This window comes from Antedon bifida, chromosome 4, assembly GCF_963402885.1.
Source record: "Antedon bifida chromosome 4, ecAntBifi1.1, whole genome shotgun sequence".
Lineage (NCBI taxonomy): Eukaryota > Metazoa > Echinodermata > Crinoidea > Comatulida > Antedonidae > Antedon > Antedon bifida.
Genome location: NC_136229.1, coordinates 7,094,068 through 7,112,142, shown reverse-complemented (window position 1 = coordinate 7,112,142; position 18,075 = coordinate 7,094,068). Strand labels below are relative to the sequence as shown.

Below are 18,075 nucleotides of genomic sequence, written 5' to 3'. Positions count from 1 at the left end.
TACTTTATTAGCCTAGGCCTAGCAGTCAGTATGATTTGTAATCAGAAAATAGATGTATTTTTCTTACCTCTTACTAAAAAAAGCCAACTCAATTTTAATATCTTCGCATCGAAAGGAAGATCGGACTCTTTGTTTATTTACTTTTACAAAAATAAAGTTGATGCAGAGCCTGAAAGTCGGCAGGTAAAGGCCAAAGAGAAATCATAATGTTGGCGACGTATAGCAAACGCGATCGAAATTTGCCACACCGCTCAACTCAAGCAGGTCCGATGCCATGGTCCAAGCAGGTAAATGCCAGCTGGTAAATGCCAAAGGGCCTCACACACGCAGGACAGCTGCCAATGTGCTCTCATGGCGGCAGCACGCATGCCATTGAGATCTCACACAAGCAGTTGAAATGCCATTGTGCGCTCACACAGGCAGAAAAAAGTCCATTGTGAGACGGATTATTATATATATATATATATATATATATGATTTCCTCATCTTTATCGTTTCAAATTAATTAATTAAATTTCAGTATATCACCGGGCGGTTTAGAATTAATGTTCTTTGCCTGATTTTTTTATATATATATAAGTATCTCTTCGGAGATCCCGCCTCGTGAATAAAAATACTGTAAGATGAGGGCGTATCAATTTGATCTCTGGTGCGCGTTCGTACAACTGAGGACTAGTGCTGTTCCGCCGTACCACGCCGAGAATGTTAAAGAGTCGCTATCCAATCGAGTTCGAACAATACCATGAAAGCCCCAGTGGTCTAATGGTTAGGACATCTGCATATCAAGCAGGCGGTCCGAGTTCGAGTCTCGGTTGGGGCGACTTTTTCTCAAACACAGCAGGCAAAGAACATTAATTCTAAACCGCCCGGTGATATACTGAAATTTAATTAATTAATTTGAAACGATAAAGATGAGGAAATCTGTGAGAATGAGAAAAAGTCGATATATATATATATATAAATATAAACATACATAAAACATACATAAAACGAAACAATTTGAACAAACGTACAAAAAAACAAATAAATAAATACACTTAACCCCTCTAAACCCCGAACATCACATACACACACCAACTAGTCCAGGGGCTTATGTCATTTTGTGGGCCTTTGATGCTAATTGTCGGCACCAACGATTTTCCGACTCAGAATTTTCCGCTGAACAAGAAAACTTTGGTGCCATTTTTTTCGACCATGGCAAGTGGCCGCCATTTTGATTTTCAAGATGGCGGACTAACTTTAACAAAAATGATCTTGAGTGGTATCATTGGAAAGGAAATTAAATACTGATCATTTATTTCCATTACATCCATACCTCAAAATGCATAGCAACCGAGATAATCATTAGCAATTTTCTGCTGCCCTCTAGTGGCGACAATTTCTTAAACTTTTGAACATGAGGTTCCTTTCAAAATGCGGTTACATCACATGATAAGGTATGTTTATAGTGTACTTTTACAAATATTTTTTATCTAATTGTGAGCTTAAATAATTGTACAATATAAAATATCACTTTATAAATCTATATATTTGTTTATATTATTTATTTAGAGTTATTGATAAGCTAGGCCAAAATTATGTGGACATTCATGTTTTTATGACCCTGTCAAAACCACTTTCTACGCATGTGACTATGACATGATTGTGCTGTCAGTCAGCCTAGATGTTAGCCTTGATATTATAATATTTATGTTAACACACTAAAATTACAATAGAATTTTCAAAGTAGCAATTAGTTGTTAAAACACGTTTTATAAAAGAAAAATTGTATTTCAGGTGTACTATTGATGATCTATTGGCTGTCTCATTAAATACACATTATGGATGAATCCTACTGCACTCCTTCTTGTGATGTCAACTATACAGCGTGTCTCAAATGTCAAATTCCAGGTGGTGAACTAGTTGCCAATCCAAATCCAAACAAAAGTTCCTTGATACTGTCCATGACCGTGCAGGGTATAATGATCCAGGTTATGTTACATTAAACAAACGAATTTGTGATGTTGATGTGTCTGTTCTTCAAGAAAATGGGGCATCATGGCATAGGTCATGTTTTTAGAAGACTGTGCACAAACTCAAAATTGAACGTGCCAAACAGCGACTTAATAAAAGTTTGGCCACTAACGATTCAACTGTTTTAATATCTGCAAAAGGTCGACCACACACACTACAATGTAATAGTAACTCAGATTCCACTGTTGATTTAACAAAAAAATCAGATCATCAGCATCATCATCATCATTAGCCTTGGTATGCAATGAAGATGATACAAAAAAACAACTACATGAAGTGACTTCTTTTGACGTTGGACAGAAATATACGATGTTATCCAAAACAGTACAAATAATGAGTGGAAAGTAAAATTACAACCATTGTCACCAAATGATGCTCGAGCCGTAAAATATCACCTCCATTGTTATGTAAAGTATGTACAACGCCAACCAAATGAAGCCACATAGGAGCCTTGTCATAATAACAAAATTATTCTTGCAGATATTGAGTTTGTCAGTGTTTTGAATAACGTTCTGCAGTCTGGCAACATTATTTCAATGAATGATGTCACTAATACTTATACTGCCATCCGCAAAATGCATGGTTTGGAAGACAAGTCTATCGGCAACAAGTATGTTAAAAACCTCATCATGACCCGCATGGAAGATATCAAATTTTCCCGGCCAAACAAAAGAAAAGCTGAAATGGTATGCTCCAATAAGGCCAAAAAATAATGCCATCAAGAAGGCACATGAAACACCAGAAGAGGATTTAAAAAGTATTTTCCAGAGTGCGAGTATTTTAAGAAAGGTATCCTTCAAAGCAGAGAGGCGCCATGGTTGTTTGATAGGACATTAAACAGCGATGAAAGACACAACAACATTCCGGCGTCCATAAAGACCTTTTTGAGATGGGTAATTCAACGTCCATCGACATCAATGAATAGTTGCCGTTCAGAACAGATAGAGAGGTCATGTCTAAACATTGCACAGAGCATATACGAGGTCAAAACTCAACGGCAAGTAGCCCATACACCTAAAATCGACAACAGGTACAGGCACACTTGTGGAAATGAACACGTCCTTGCAGTTGGTTTGAAAGTCCATACATACAGCCGTAGCAAACATTTGGTTTCTTATCTACGTTCGTTGGGATTGTCAGTCAATTACAGTCAGATACTACGCATTGAAACTCAACTGGCCAATGCCGTAATTTTACGAATGGCTGCAACTGGTGGCATCTACATTCCACCAGGGCTTCAGTATGGTAGACTATTGTTCTTTGCTGCGGATAATATAGATTTCTCAGAAGACACCAACGATGGGAAAAATACCCTACATGCTACTGTCATGGTTGCTTTTCAACAGGCCGCAGAACGTAATTTACCTGCTGACAAATTAATCATTTCATCTAAATCATCATCCAGATCGCTGAAGGGCTATACAGGAGTAAAAATATACGATAGTGGTATTTGTGGAAATCCCAAACCAAGTAACTGTCCAAAATATCCGGATTATACAAAACAACAACAAACAAACAACTTCAACATTGCAATTAACATGGATCGGTCCTGGCTTGTAGCTAAGTATAAAACTAATGAAGAAAACCATCATCATCACAGCTTACTGTGTTAAAGCATGCGCAGCACATAAATTGTCAGATTGTTGGACCAAACAGAAAGACCATTGTTGACATGGACCTGTATATGAAGGCAGTAAAACTATAATCCCTAAAACCCGAAATAACAAAGAACTGCAAGGGCGAATTCCATACAGTTCTATGTGCACTTCGTAGTTCGATAGAGGCCAGTGGAATTGATGATGCATGGATTGAAGCTGATATCTATGGTCCTACAACAACCAGACAAATACTTGAAGGGCGAAATATGAAAAGAGGCGTAATAGTACATATCATTACGCTACAAGCGTTGCATGATCTTCTAATGGATGAATACCAATCCTCCAACGGGTCACTCCCCGAGACACTTACTGCAAAATCAGATCTTCTGCAGACAGCATGTAGTGAAAATGATTCAAGCACAGCAAAAAAGATCTCAAATGACTTATCAATTTTAGTCAGTGACGTACAAAAGAAATTGGAGTTATTCACTACACAACGTAGCGCTTCTTCGCCAACATTCAGAGTAATGTTAATGTACATGGACATGGTTCTCACTCTTATGCAGTTCATAAAAGCATCCCGACAGGAAGACTGGATTTTTTTACTTTTTTAGCCAAAATAGGTTAAAATATGCACAGCACGTCCCAGAGTACCTGTCAAAGATGTACAGCCTACAAACAACTGACCCTGATGTATGGAAACAATTTTCAGAAAGGAATTTCTGTGTTAAGAAAAGAGACCTCATTTTCTGTAGTTTGGATGTGGATCATGCTTTAGAGCAAGAGAACAGGCGATTGAAAGTTCTTGGAGGCTTAAAGGGCATTACACAGAAGCCGGCAGCTCTGCAGCTGTTCTTCATAATTGCACCAGAATTACAGAGATTATCATCTGGGCAGAAAGTATGGCGGGATTTTATCGAGAAGCGTACATCATGAAATGTCTCCCACAGAATTAACAAAATTTAACAAGAATTAAAGGTTACACAATTGAAATCTGTACTACAGGAAATGAATCCATTTAGAGATTTTGGCAATAAACTAGTCAATGTAATTACCAAATCTGTTATACCAGACACAATTCTCAGGCAAGAGACTTGTGGAATCGATGCTTATAACGACTTTGTCCAAAAGAGAATCATTGGTGATAAAAGCTTATGGGATAAAGTCACACAGGAAAAATATGTTCTGTGACATTTGCACAACAATCATTTGAATCGATCGCTTTTTGCCCGTATGGCAATTGTTGCAAGGTCACGTCCAGAAATTGATATTGAAAGCGCAGTTGGTCAGTATGAATTTTCAAATGTAGCTCGTTCATTGTTTGCAGATGATGGTACACTGTTACCTTGTAACGATAAGTACAAGCTTATGGAAGAGTTGGAAGATTCCACTGTCAATAATGAAAACCAAATGGACACATTTGTACCACGCCAACAAGCTCTGGTTATTGATGGCATGGCATTTGTTCAACAACTTGGATCAAGTGACACGACGTCATGCAACATTTTAGCTAACAAAATTAATCAATGGTTAACCAAATATGTACAAAGTCACCAGTCTGTTCACATGGTATTTGACCACTATGATGTACCAATTTCACTGAAGCAACAAACCCGAAATAGGCGAATGACAAATACAAAAACTGGCGTGGATAAATCACATATATGTACCGATGCCACACCATTTCGGACAACGTTCAAGCAATTCATAGCACACAACATGACAAAGGCTAGTTTGACCTACTATTTAGCAAACACAATTATATCACACTTTGAATCACATAACACAGAAGTAATTGTATCAACACAACAAGGAGCTATTTCTGTTATGTTGCTTGCATTAGGACGATATCCCGACTTAGGACAGAATCCTTCATTCATTACAGGTGTTGGCAACAAGAGGCGCACTATACCTCTAAGACCAATCTATGAAGCAATAGGTGACAAACTAGCTGCTGCTCTGCCAGGCTTCCACGCATTTACCGGTTGTGACACAACTGGTTGTTTTGCTGGAAAAAGAAAAACAAGATGGTGGAGACATCTAAAAAAGTCATGTGATAACGTACAATCAGTATTCGCACAACTGGGCACCACAGACACAGTTTCTTCTGAAATGAAGAGAACATTAGAAACATTTGTTTGCCAGTGTTATGTACCAGGTACTAATATGAATGAAATCTCATCAGTCCGATGGCAAATGTTTAAAAAGTCGTTCGCAGAATCCGAAACATTACCACCAACAAAAGGCGCACTCGAACAGCACATTAAGCGTGCTCATTATCAGGCGATGGTGTGGAATCATGATAGAATAGCAAAGCCACAACTACCAGATCCATCAAACTATGGATGGACAATTGACGACAAAACATACCGTCCTGTTGTAACTGAGCTTCCACCTGCACCAAAAGCTGTCCTCAAACTTGTCAGGTGCAAGTGTGCCAAAAACAGATGTTCAATCGCACGCTGCTCCTGCAAACGAGCAAATGTTGTTTGCACTGAAATGTGCATGTGTGAGGCATCAGAGGAAAGATGTGAAAACACTCAACCATCTACCGCCTCTGATTCAGAGGAAAGCGATGTTGAACTTTGATCAGGTTAGCTAAGTGTACCCAATACACAATATTGAATGTCAGTTTGGACAATGGTCACGTCAGATATGGAAATGTTATTATCTTGGTATATTTTATATATCCACTGAAGTACTATACATGGTGACATACTGTAGGCTTCATTTATACAATACATCTGATAGTCATTTTGTATGTTTACAAAACAAAATATAAAAAGTATTCATTTTTAGTTAAAGCCCCAAGACCTGCAATTGTTGTCGTTTTGTAAAAATAATGTATATATATAACTTTAAAAACATTAAACCAGGTCATTTCTTATTTTTCACATTTTTAACAGTCTAAACACGAAAAAAGTTAACGAAATATGATCATATAGTATTTATTTTGACATATACAGTAATGTAGTTTGCGAAAAAGAAAAGGTCCTAGGGCTTTAAAACATCGTTACAATAATAAACTCACTTATTTTTAACTTGAAATAAGGTGTTAGCTATATTATTTATAGACAAAATTTAAAATTTCTAGAAAATGGTCTGATGAACGTAGTATAAAAAAAGCTTTCCGTCGATACCAAACACAATGGCATTTATAAGTTGTCGAAATTTGACCTTTGACCTCATTTTGATCACATGACATATGTAATTTGCGATTATCTCTGTTGCTATGCATTTTTGGATATGGGTGTAATGGAAATAAATGATCAGTGCATGATTATCTTTCTAATGATACCACTTTTAATCATATTTGCCACTTGCCATGGTCGAAAAAAATGGCACTAAAGTTTTTCTTGTTCAGCGGAAAATTCTGAGTCAGAAAAACGTTGGTGCCGACAATTAACATCAAAAGCCTACAAGTGCCTTTTTTCGACATATTAAGCTCCTGGACTAAACAGGACAGGAAGCAATTTCGTAAAGTTGGTAAAGTAGAGAAATATTAGAAAATAGAGAAAAGTTAATTTCTGTAATTTTTAATAAACATATTTTACATGCATGCTATTAATGCTTTTTTTTAATCTGGTATAGTTCAAATCCAAATCTTATTAAAATAGCCAAAGTTATCTTAAGAAGGGAGACCAAGACCAATTCGCTAATTATAGACCGATTTCTTTGATTTCAGTATTCTCTAAAATTAATGTACTCAAGATTATATGTTTACCAATATTTTTTCGGATTTTTTCTATTTTTTATATTAAAATGTTATTAAATCCAATTATTTTGGATCTTCTGCTCAATGACCGAATTGTTGAACGTAAAGTTGAAACACTATTCTTATGTGTTTTTATTCAAGATAATTTGAAATGGCCCAGTCAAAATAATTATATTTCTAAAAAATATATCAAAAGCAATTAGATTAATAATAACAATAATCATAATAACAATAAAAATAATAATGTAAATAATAATAACTACTACAGTAGTAATGACTATAATGTATGTGTTTACATTTTAATGTGTATTATTATGTTTGTATGATGTAGTGTGTTTAAGCGGATATTAGCCCTTGATGGCATTTGCAGCAATAAAGAAATTTAATTGAAATTGAATTGAATTGAATAATAAATAAGGTTAAGCATTTTTCCTTAATGTACTTTGCTTACCCTTTATAACCCATATACAATACTGCAACATTATTTGTTGCTACTACTCGTCAAACATAAATAAGAATAGAATAGAATAATTACACTATCTCCATTCCAAAACCCATCTGATTTATTATTTACACTTAAAATATTAAATCTACATGCTCTAAACAAGGTCCAAATAGCAATATTTATGTCTAATTATTATCAAAACCTCTCTGCTTCTAAGCTTGATGTTCAAAGATGTTGATACTGTAACAACCCATGATTACAACTTAGGAAGTATATATGTTGATGTTCCTTTTGTTAGACTCAGAAAGGTAAATTAGTTATCACTGTAGCAGGTCCGCATTTGTGGAATAGACTATTTAAATATTTTAAAGAAAAATTTAAAAACATTTTATTTGTCTCTTTACCATAATTAGTTTATTAAATATTTGTATTTGCATTTAATTTAATTTAAATTGTTGTCATTTTATCGTTGTAAAAAAGTAGAAAATGTTGTTCTTTGAAAGGCAATCGAGTTGTGTGCATATTTATGACATTTTTGCAAAAGTATGCATAATAGTGTTTACTTTACTAAGAAACATAAATCACTGTCCATGTTCTTTCTAAGTTTTGCATGCATTTTCACTTCAAATGTGTTTATGATAATTCGACAGTTACGGTTTATAAATTCTATAACAACTTTTGTAACAATGTTGTCCTAGATATTTAATTGGAAACAGTTTGAAGAGCATACCAGCAAGAGCTTTTCAAGGCGAATATTTTATAGTGATGTAAGCATTTTTGTTTCCTTACTGCTCAGCTAACCATCGAACTATGAATTAGCTTTTGTCAGATTGGTTAATATTGCTCTTTTGTAAATGAAATCAAATTAGGCCTAATTTACTATCGATAGTAACTAATGTTGGTTATTCCATGCAAAGTAGTCTTACAAGTTATTCATATATTTTTTCCAGCTCACTCACACAAAACAAAATCCGATTTATAGATAAGGATGCCTTCGTTGCTGTGGACTATGTCCATATACTGTGAGTTTCGTGTATGCGTAAAACATTGCTACAACAGTCTTATAAAAGCATTTCATTTGTATAGTATATAAACAGTAATGCAAAAAAAAAAAAAAAAAAAATTTTTTTATACAGTTTTGTAGTTCTATTGTCTCACTTCTCTACATTAATACATATTTAGTATACTCCTGTAAACCAGAATTTGTTATATATATATCATTATTTAAATCTGATTAATAATTATTATTCATTATAATGATTATAATATCGTAAATGAATGAAAATTCATTATTACAGTACATTAAATGATTCTTATTTCTCTTTAATCAATACTTTATGTAGACGGCTTTCGAACAACAAACTTACGGAACTACCAAACATTATTAACTTACAAATAGGTTATATACTGTGAGTGTTTATGTTCTTACTCCTTTGTTGGTAACTTATAATCTTGACTGGTGGTAGTACATGCAATACAATATTAAATAATATCCAATGTGGAATATTGTGGTAAATAAAAACAAAATTACAAACCTGGTACCTCGTACCTTTGATCTTGTAGCCTAAAGCATAGTAACTTGTACTGTACGTACACATTATTTATTTGTTACATACAATATTGATAGTACCGTATTTTAAAAATGACCCATTTTATTTACCTGATATAAATTTAGGACTATAGGCATAGATAAACTCTGAACCATTCGGTAAATTAACTCATTTTAAAACGACTAAGATGAACAAATCTGTGTGAATGTCATTGTCACAGATATTATCCGTTAAGTTGATATATCACCTAACATTTTAGTTTAGTTTACTATAGTAATAAAAGATTAATGCGAAATAATTTAACATTAGTATTTAGTACATTATAGCATTGAAAGCAATTGCTTCTACAGAATTCATCAATTAACAAAAAAGAGTCCGTGATTAACTATTTCACGCCCTCTTCGTAATTGTACGTTCCTCTTCCATACTTTTTACAAATACATTACTTATAGGTCAAGAATAAGTATCTTAATTAAATATAAATTGAGAATCAATTTGCAGTTCTGATAAAAGTACTCTGTGAGGATTTTAATCAATCATACCGATAGTTTTATATTGAAAGGTTGAAAAAACACCACCACCAGTTTAATATTATTTGTAATGTACCGGTAATTGTTTACCTGTTCTCTCTGGATCTAAGTCTAAATGTGTCACTTGTTGTCAGTATTGTGACAATAATTACCACATACAGTAGTTACGTATATTATAGGTAATACATTATTTTGTACAGAGGCCAACTTACGAATGTGTCTCTTTTAGAGATTTAAGCTGGAACAATCTGACATCTTTAGAAGACGACCGGATACCTACAGTTACGAACATACTATTACACAAAAATAATATTCAGCACATTTCCAAAAATATCTTTTCTGATATGGCATCCCTTGATAAGCTGTAAGTATAAACTTATAGATCAAGTCTAGTCGATTCGATTGCCGAACGGATAAGAAAGACATAGCGACAATGTCGGAGGCACATGACTCCTTCACCAAAATACTGATGGTGGAAAACGTCTTCTCAGATATGGATTTAAAACATGTACATGTCTTGCTCATGAACCATAATCTAAACAAGTTATAGGTCCTTTAAAAGTTTCATTTAAAAAATCAAGTTTTAGTCTTCAAAGCCATCTAAAACAATACTTAATCTATAATATTATTTTTCAGAATGCTTATGGGAAACAACATTACCTCTATACAAGAAGGGGCATTTATTGGAACTAATCTTCAGTTTCTGTAAGTTAATTACAATATTGGTCCCGTGTACATAATAGTGCACGTTAAATAACTTGCAACACTATTAGACAACAAAGATATCCGTGGTTTTGTTTTTGATTAACAGAAAGTGTTATATACTGCATGCAGCCTTTATATGTTTTAAAGCAAACGAGATTGAACGTTGAAATTTCACCACTTGAACATTTTAAGAATAATAAATGCTATTTTTACGTAAAACGAGCAAAACATTTTCTAATTGTTAGGACTTTTACTGTACATATCATGACGATGATGATGATGACGCCATTGAACTTAATTAAATGATAAAGTCATTCATTTTCGTTATCGTCGTTTACAATTGTGTAGGCTATTTATTTTATTTATTTTTATTTTATAATGTGTTAATTATTTTTTCTTCAGCTTCCTTTATGGGAATGGAATTACTAACATTACGTATCAAACATTAAAAACCAATGGTAAAACGCTGAAATACATGTGAGATTTTTTACTATTTTAAAATAAGTAAAATAATAAATTTTTGATCTGTGTTATGCACATTTTAATAATAAAAAACCTAACCGAAACAAAGATATTTTAAACTGATTAAAGTTTTTTTTTTTTAGTTATCTATTTGACAATAAATTAGAGAAGATTGGGGAAAATGCTTTTTCACATATGACAGAAAATGGAACAATGTATGTTGAAAAATGAAAAATACTAGAGGGTTTGCTCGCTTCGCTCGCGCACCCTATAGTGGGTGTATCCGAATAGTCCTCGAAAAAATGACCAACGCCTCGGGAAATTGAAGCCCGGGTGACACCTATGCATATGACTGATGAGTAATGTATGTTTATTTTGTGATGTTTCATGAACAACTTTTGTAGCCTAATTATATCGGTCGTAGTAGACACAGTTTTAAATTTATAATTATAAATAGAGCAAGCAACAGAAATAATCGATAATATAAACAGTAAAGGTGTTTCCCTGGTATGCCTACCAGACCTCTAGTAACATTGAATCGCACCTAAATTTGATTAAATGATTAATAAATAGTATAAATAATTAGTTCAATTAGCCTGCTATAGTAACATTGAATCGCACGTAAATTTGATAAAATGATTAATAAATAGCATAAATATTTAGTTAAATTACTAAAACAAATTGTATTTCACGTAAAGTAAAGGCCTTTATAATTGATAGTTGAATATCTAAAACAAATAAATTGCAGTAGGCCTAGTTCACGATACGTTGAACCACTAATAAAATATTTGTATTTAATATTGAATGTCGCCACCAACGGCCATTTTGCCGGAAGCCAGTTGAACAACAGCGCGAGTGTGTGAAAATAACCATGTGATATCCACAAACTTCGATAGGTAAAGCTAAATTGTGTCGTTGTAAAAGACAAAAATGGAACAATAGCGTAGTACTGAAAACTAATGTTATCAAAACTACGTTTCGCGGTACATCTAAGATAGATAAGGTAGGTATCCAAGGCGGAGATTTATACCGAAGTTATTCCATTGTGCTCGCCTATGTCGGAAGTAACCATAATTTATATATAGAAACAAACTATCATTATTTCATAACTATATTGTTCATTATCCAAAACTATTAGTATCATCATTTTTCATTATGTCAATGAACTCGCATGCACTTAATACAACCTTATCTTTATTTAGATATCTGAACTGCGGTGGACTACAATCACTTCCGAATGGTATTGAAAAACATATAAAAACGTAAACACATTTTTCTCAGAATTAAATATTTGAATTACTATTGTTTCATTTACACACATCGACAACAAGAACATGATACTTATTGTAATTGAAACTATTGTTAATTATGTTTGGGAAATTATGATTTTATCTCCTTTCTAAGACAAGTATTATTGGATAGCCCATCGCCTCAAAACAATAAGTTACACATTGTTTATATGTTCACAGGTTTTATCTATATATAAATTTACGTAAGGGCAAAATTCGGTTAATCGCGCGTAACTTCTAGAATTTGTATTAGAAGGTATATAAAGTCGGTTCGTACTTTCGATACTGATTTTAACCACCTAATGTAATTCTGTTTACTAATTAAGTTATTTGTTTGTTGGTTTCCTTTCACAAAACATAAACATACATAAATAATCAGTACAAAACAAAAGAATAGAAAGGGGGAATCACAGCTTATAAGTAGAAACAGTATATATATAAATAGAAACATGAAAAGAAGCACAAGGGCATAGGCAAACAAAATGTGACTTTAAAGAAAATGCAAACAATTTTTGTTTTTATTTTTAACAAAGAAAAGGAGAGTAAAATGTAATTGTTCAGTTTTAATCATTAAAAAAGGAGACATAAACAAACAACAAAATACCTGTTTTAACCAGAGTTTTGCAAAAGTAATTTATGTTTGTATTTTATTTTAAAAGTTATAGGATTCCTATGTAACTTACGAGTATTAGGTATTTCACGCCAAAGTTCAACCCCTTTAATGACTAAACTTAACTGCATTGTAAAATAAAATAAATGAATAAATGAATGATGGCCGTCTTTTGATTTTTTAATTTCTTGAAATACGCCTATCTTTATTTGATATTGCTAGATTTCCAATTCCTGAGTTCAATTCTTTCCCAAAAGTCAATCTAATTTTAGCCATTATTTACTTTTATTTCACCCTAAACATGCGCTTTCAGGTCGAAGAACAGAGAGCAGCTAAATAGTTTTTATATAGCAATAACATTTACAATACAACAGTAAAAAACATGAAGTAATTGATGAATATCTTGAAATAAGCTTTAATTTATTCAAGATTTGCTGTAGTTAGTAGCGTACGTTAAGATAGGGTATGTAGCTGTCGTTAATAACGCCAAGGACGTGACGCAGTGAGTTGCGTAATAAAACTACTGCTTAGTTATATAAAGGCGTATGCTGCGCAATACATACGCCAGATGTACGCCGTGCATGTGAATTCTCTCTTATATAGTTTAAACGCTCCACGTGCGTTGGGCTCATCCTGATGAGATATAAATTTAGACAATTAACTGCGAACTTTTGCATCTTATCAGTTATAGTACCTATGTTTTATACTAAGACAATAATTCAATGTTCAAAAGTTATTATAATTTATTTTTTTACTAGTATTTGTGTTACCGATAATACAGAAATCAATATAAACATTGTTGCAGACCTATTACGTTATATTGATAGAGGTAGTGGGTTGGCGTGTAATTCAGAAACGGGAACGTGCAGTCCATGCAAAAAGGGGACATACAAACTATTGTCGAACCAAAAGCATACACCATGTACAAAGTGCCCTCCAGGTAATTGATGGTATTTATTAATTATTTCAATTATTTTATGTCCAATATTTTTAATGACATTAAATTGTTTTCAGTTAAATAAATTTGATCACATAGCAAATAATCTTTATACATAAACGATTTTATCTAAATTGTTTTTAGCAAACATTTTATCTCATCGTTGCAGGTGGCTTCTATCAAGATAAACTCGGAGTTATTGAAAGGATTGATTATAGCGAGACCTGTCAAAAATGTCCTATTGGAAGTTTTTCAGATAATGCAGGAGCGGCGTCCATCGCGGATTGCCAGACGTGTCCATCTGGAACCGATACCAGTACCTTTGCTAATCTAAATGCTTGTTATTGCCTTGACAAGTTCCATAGAACTGATCGGTTTGGTCCATGCATGCCCTGCCCGATGGGTGTTACGTGTGAAGGAGGGTATCAAAATATAACACGGGGATACTGGTGGTCCTGGGATTTCACTGGTGATTGTATTGTAGATGAAGAACAAAACAAAAGCTCTTGTTTATCGGCGTACAACACATTTATAATTAATTTACAAAACAACAATTTTTCCCTTGACGATCCAAACCAACTAAAAAATGCTGTATACAAAGGTCCATTACCACAAATACATCTGTGTCCACTACGAAAAAAGAGTTGTAGCATTGGATTGGAATTGAATGACACTTGTGCTAAAGGATACACTGGTTGGCTTTGTGCAGCATGTTCAAAAGGATATTATCAGTTATTTAACGAATGTCACAAATGCCAAGGCCCTCTCCTGACTATTATCACATTCATTTGTGTTATTTTTGTAACGTTTGGAGTTATTTGTCTCATTTGGAGATTACAACAAAGGAGTACCGACCACCACCGAAAAACAAAACTAGATTCATTTGTGACATATCTAAACATTGCTATAAACTTCTATCAGATTTTAGGTATACTTTCAGAAGTAACTGAAATTCACTGGCCTAAAAACTATGAATATGCTGGTAGAATAGTTCAGTATTTTGACGTCATAAGATATATTAGTATGCTAAGCCCAAGATGTTTATTTGAATCTTGGAATGCATATTCGTCACTTCAAGTTGCTATTTCCACACCTATTTTCATAGTAATCACTATGTCCACCTTTTACCTTATGTTTTATACGTGGAATAAGTGTCATGGTGTAGCAATAGCTGAGAGCCGCACACGTGACAAATGTATCGTTGTGTCAATGCTACTTTTTTACCTTACATATGCAAACATATGTGCAGACATCATGGCGGTTGGACCATGGTCAATTCGTTTATATAACGTTACAGAAGATGGTAATGTCAGTAAAACAGTACTAACGTCAGACTACTCGATTGATCTGGACCAAAATGATGGATCTACATATCAAATCAACAAAACACTTGTTTACATTTCTTTAACATACATCATTGGCTTCCCATTGGTCATAGTTCTTATGCTATACTGTCTAAATGTACATTGTGATCAGCATGAAGAAAACCAGGATCAAGGACGGATGATTGGTGTGAGGTTCTTTTGTGGACAATACAAGCACAAATTTTGGTTTTGGGAATCATTTGAGCTGTACAACAAAGCTCTGTTGGCACTCATTGCCAACTTAAAAGATGACGTGTCCTCAAGTTTGTCATACTCTTTGTTTTTTACTGTCATCTTTATTGTATTGCATTTGTACCTTCAACCAATGAAAGAGAAGTCAGAGCAGAGATTCCAATTGTTGACTCTTATCTTTATCGTTGTAAATCTATCCATTGGGGCGATCGTTAACTTGGATCAAAATGTCAATATAAATGACGTCATTGGTTTACTACACAAGATAACTCCCGTTATTCTAATTATGCTGAATGTTTCTATCATGCTGATCGTAATTGGTAAGGTATTTATAGAAGGTTTACAATGGATATATAGGCCTATCAAACCACCAGATTTAGCCAACTGATTATAACAAAAATAGTTTTTTGAGTACTTTTTATTAAATTAATTTAGTGTTTCATTTTCAGTGGATTTTTTGAAGAAACTTAAAACAGACTGTTGTCGTCAAGAGAGTGGGGCACTGCTTCTTCAGATCGATGATGATGACTTTGAAGAATCACACATTGAGGAAAACAATGTTATAATATAGCTTTAGTTTTTATATTAAGGAAATATTTATAGTATCAATATTTTTAAAGATAGTGATGAATAAGGAATTTAATATATTTCATTCATGTTTGTTTTTTAGTTAGTTTAAACTGAATAAAATATTGGAGAATATATACATCGGATCAATTAATCTAGTGTGGAAAGTGTCACCTGGTGGAGACTAGAACGCTTAACCACTAAATAGTCATTATGGTATTTGTTAACACATGTACATGTAGAATAGCAAATAGTTAATCACAGTTGGAATAATAAATATTAGTGCAAACAAGAATGTCAATAACAATTAGGTAAATTGAGAAAACAAAACGTTGATACGTATGGTAAACATTGCTGTTGTATACCATTGCGTATTTTGCATTTATATTTGTATATAAATATATATTATATATACACTTGCACTGATGAAGGGCTAGTGTTGCCCGAAAGTTCTGCTAACTTTTCTGGCTGTTTTACTTTATCATTTTGATTTAGCTTTTCGCTTGCTTTTTTTTTTGTATCTCCATTGAGATCCAGCCACTGATACCCACAGCATTGTCATTTTTTCAGTTATTTGCCTTTGGAAATATATATATATTTATAATTTAAAACGATTAGATGAGGAAATCTATGAGAATCTCGAGCCTCAAGTCTCGAACCCGGAACCTTCTGCTTGATATGCATAATTATGTCCTAACCATTAGACCACTGGGGCTTTCATGGCATTGTTCAAACTCGATTGGATAGCGACTCTTTCCACAGATTTCCTCATCTTATCGTTTCAAATTAATTAATTACATTTCAGTATATCACCAGGCGGTTTAGAATTTATTCTGTGCCTGTGATGTTTATATATAAAAAAGTATCTCTTCAGAGATCCCGCTTCGTGAATAAAAATACTGAAAGATGAGGGCGTATCAATTTGATCTCTGGTGCGCGTGCGTACAACTGAGGGACTAGTGCTGTTCCGCCGTACAACGCCGTATATAATACTGTACCTTTTTAACTTGTTGGTGATTTGTTAGATCAAATGTGAACGGAATGTTTGTTGGTTGGTATGTTTTTTTAACGATTTCTGTTTTTATGTGGATTCCTTTTGTTTATTTTATATGAATAGTGAAATTGATGAATACAAAAAAACGATTCTTTCTCTTAATATAGTATAGTACCTCTCCAGCTGATTTGAACGGCGACACATTTAACACCGATTACAAATGTCATGGATCAGTTGTTGTTCGTGTCTTGTTTGTATCTATTACACGATAGACAGATCATTGCCTGTTTATTTGATTATACGAAATTGCCTGCATACAACTTAAATATAGCAAATAATGTTCTCAAATCTTTACTTCAATATAGAGAAATGGTTGATTGCTGTACGATCTTGCATTCTTAGTTAGTAAATACATCATTCAAGTTGATTCAGGTATTAATCATTTGTAATGACGTTCAATTGATTGTATTGTTCTTAATGGTAACCAGTTTGTACACAGTAATTATAGTGGTAATATATACAGTGGTAAAGTGAAGTTACAAACTGATTGTTATTGAAATTATGTAACGCTTGTTTGTATATTTGCAGGGCTTTCCTTCGTTCTCTTTATTTTCTGAGTAACGTTGATTCGTGCACAATAAATGGTATGGTAACGGTAATCAACAACTTGTTGTCTTTCTGTTAGTCTTGATATTGTATTCATTTAAGCCAATCCTCGCACGCTTGATACCCGGGGAGCAAACTTCTAAATTAATCCGGGCATGGTCTCGCGTACCACGACACAAATATGCCTGACGAATAGTTGATTGAAGCAAATAATATGACACCAACTGATTTAATTTAAAATAGATTTCCTCATGTTTTTAAAGAGTTTAGAACATATATTTGTTGTTAGAGTGGCTAAAGAAGTATTCACCTCTCCGCATCTAAATTTTTGGAAACTTTTTGTTCGTTGTTTTGTTGTCTTTAAATTAGGTAAAATATATATTGTCAGATTGTTTCAAAACCTGGTGGATTTCAATGAACACTACTTTACTGTACACTCTCACTATAATTTCCTAATTTAAAGACAAAAACCAAGTACCTTTTTTTTCTTCATATCTG

At 33.5% G+C, this 18,075-nt stretch overlaps 1 protein-coding gene across 3 annotated transcripts in view; it reads left to right on the top strand.

The window, feature by feature from the left end:
- The window catches only part of LOC144839816 (uncharacterized), a 46,030-nt gene extending 28,413 nt beyond the window's left edge, over positions 1 to 17,617 (top strand). For all 3 annotated transcript variants that reach the window (XM_078695329.1, XM_078695328.1, XM_078695327.1), the window contains 11 exons: positions 8,470 to 8,538; positions 8,722 to 8,793; positions 9,115 to 9,180; positions 10,081 to 10,215; positions 10,488 to 10,556; positions 10,959 to 11,033; positions 11,162 to 11,233; positions 12,221 to 12,280; positions 13,676 to 13,857; positions 14,024 to 15,730; positions 15,860 to 17,617. In XM_078695329.1, coding sequence (XP_078551455.1) covers positions 8,470 to 8,538; positions 8,722 to 8,793; positions 9,115 to 9,180; positions 10,081 to 10,215; positions 10,488 to 10,556; positions 10,959 to 11,033; positions 11,162 to 11,233; positions 12,221 to 12,280; positions 13,676 to 13,857; positions 14,024 to 15,730; positions 15,860 to 15,981 — 2,629 coding nt within the window. In that variant the 3' untranslated portion in view covers positions 15,982 to 17,617. The remainder of the gene's footprint in view (positions 1 to 8,469; positions 8,539 to 8,721; positions 8,794 to 9,114; positions 9,181 to 10,080; positions 10,216 to 10,487; positions 10,557 to 10,958; positions 11,034 to 11,161; positions 11,234 to 12,220; positions 12,281 to 13,675; positions 13,858 to 14,023; positions 15,731 to 15,859) is intronic.
- Positions 17,618 to 18,075: the final 458 nt, after the last annotated feature.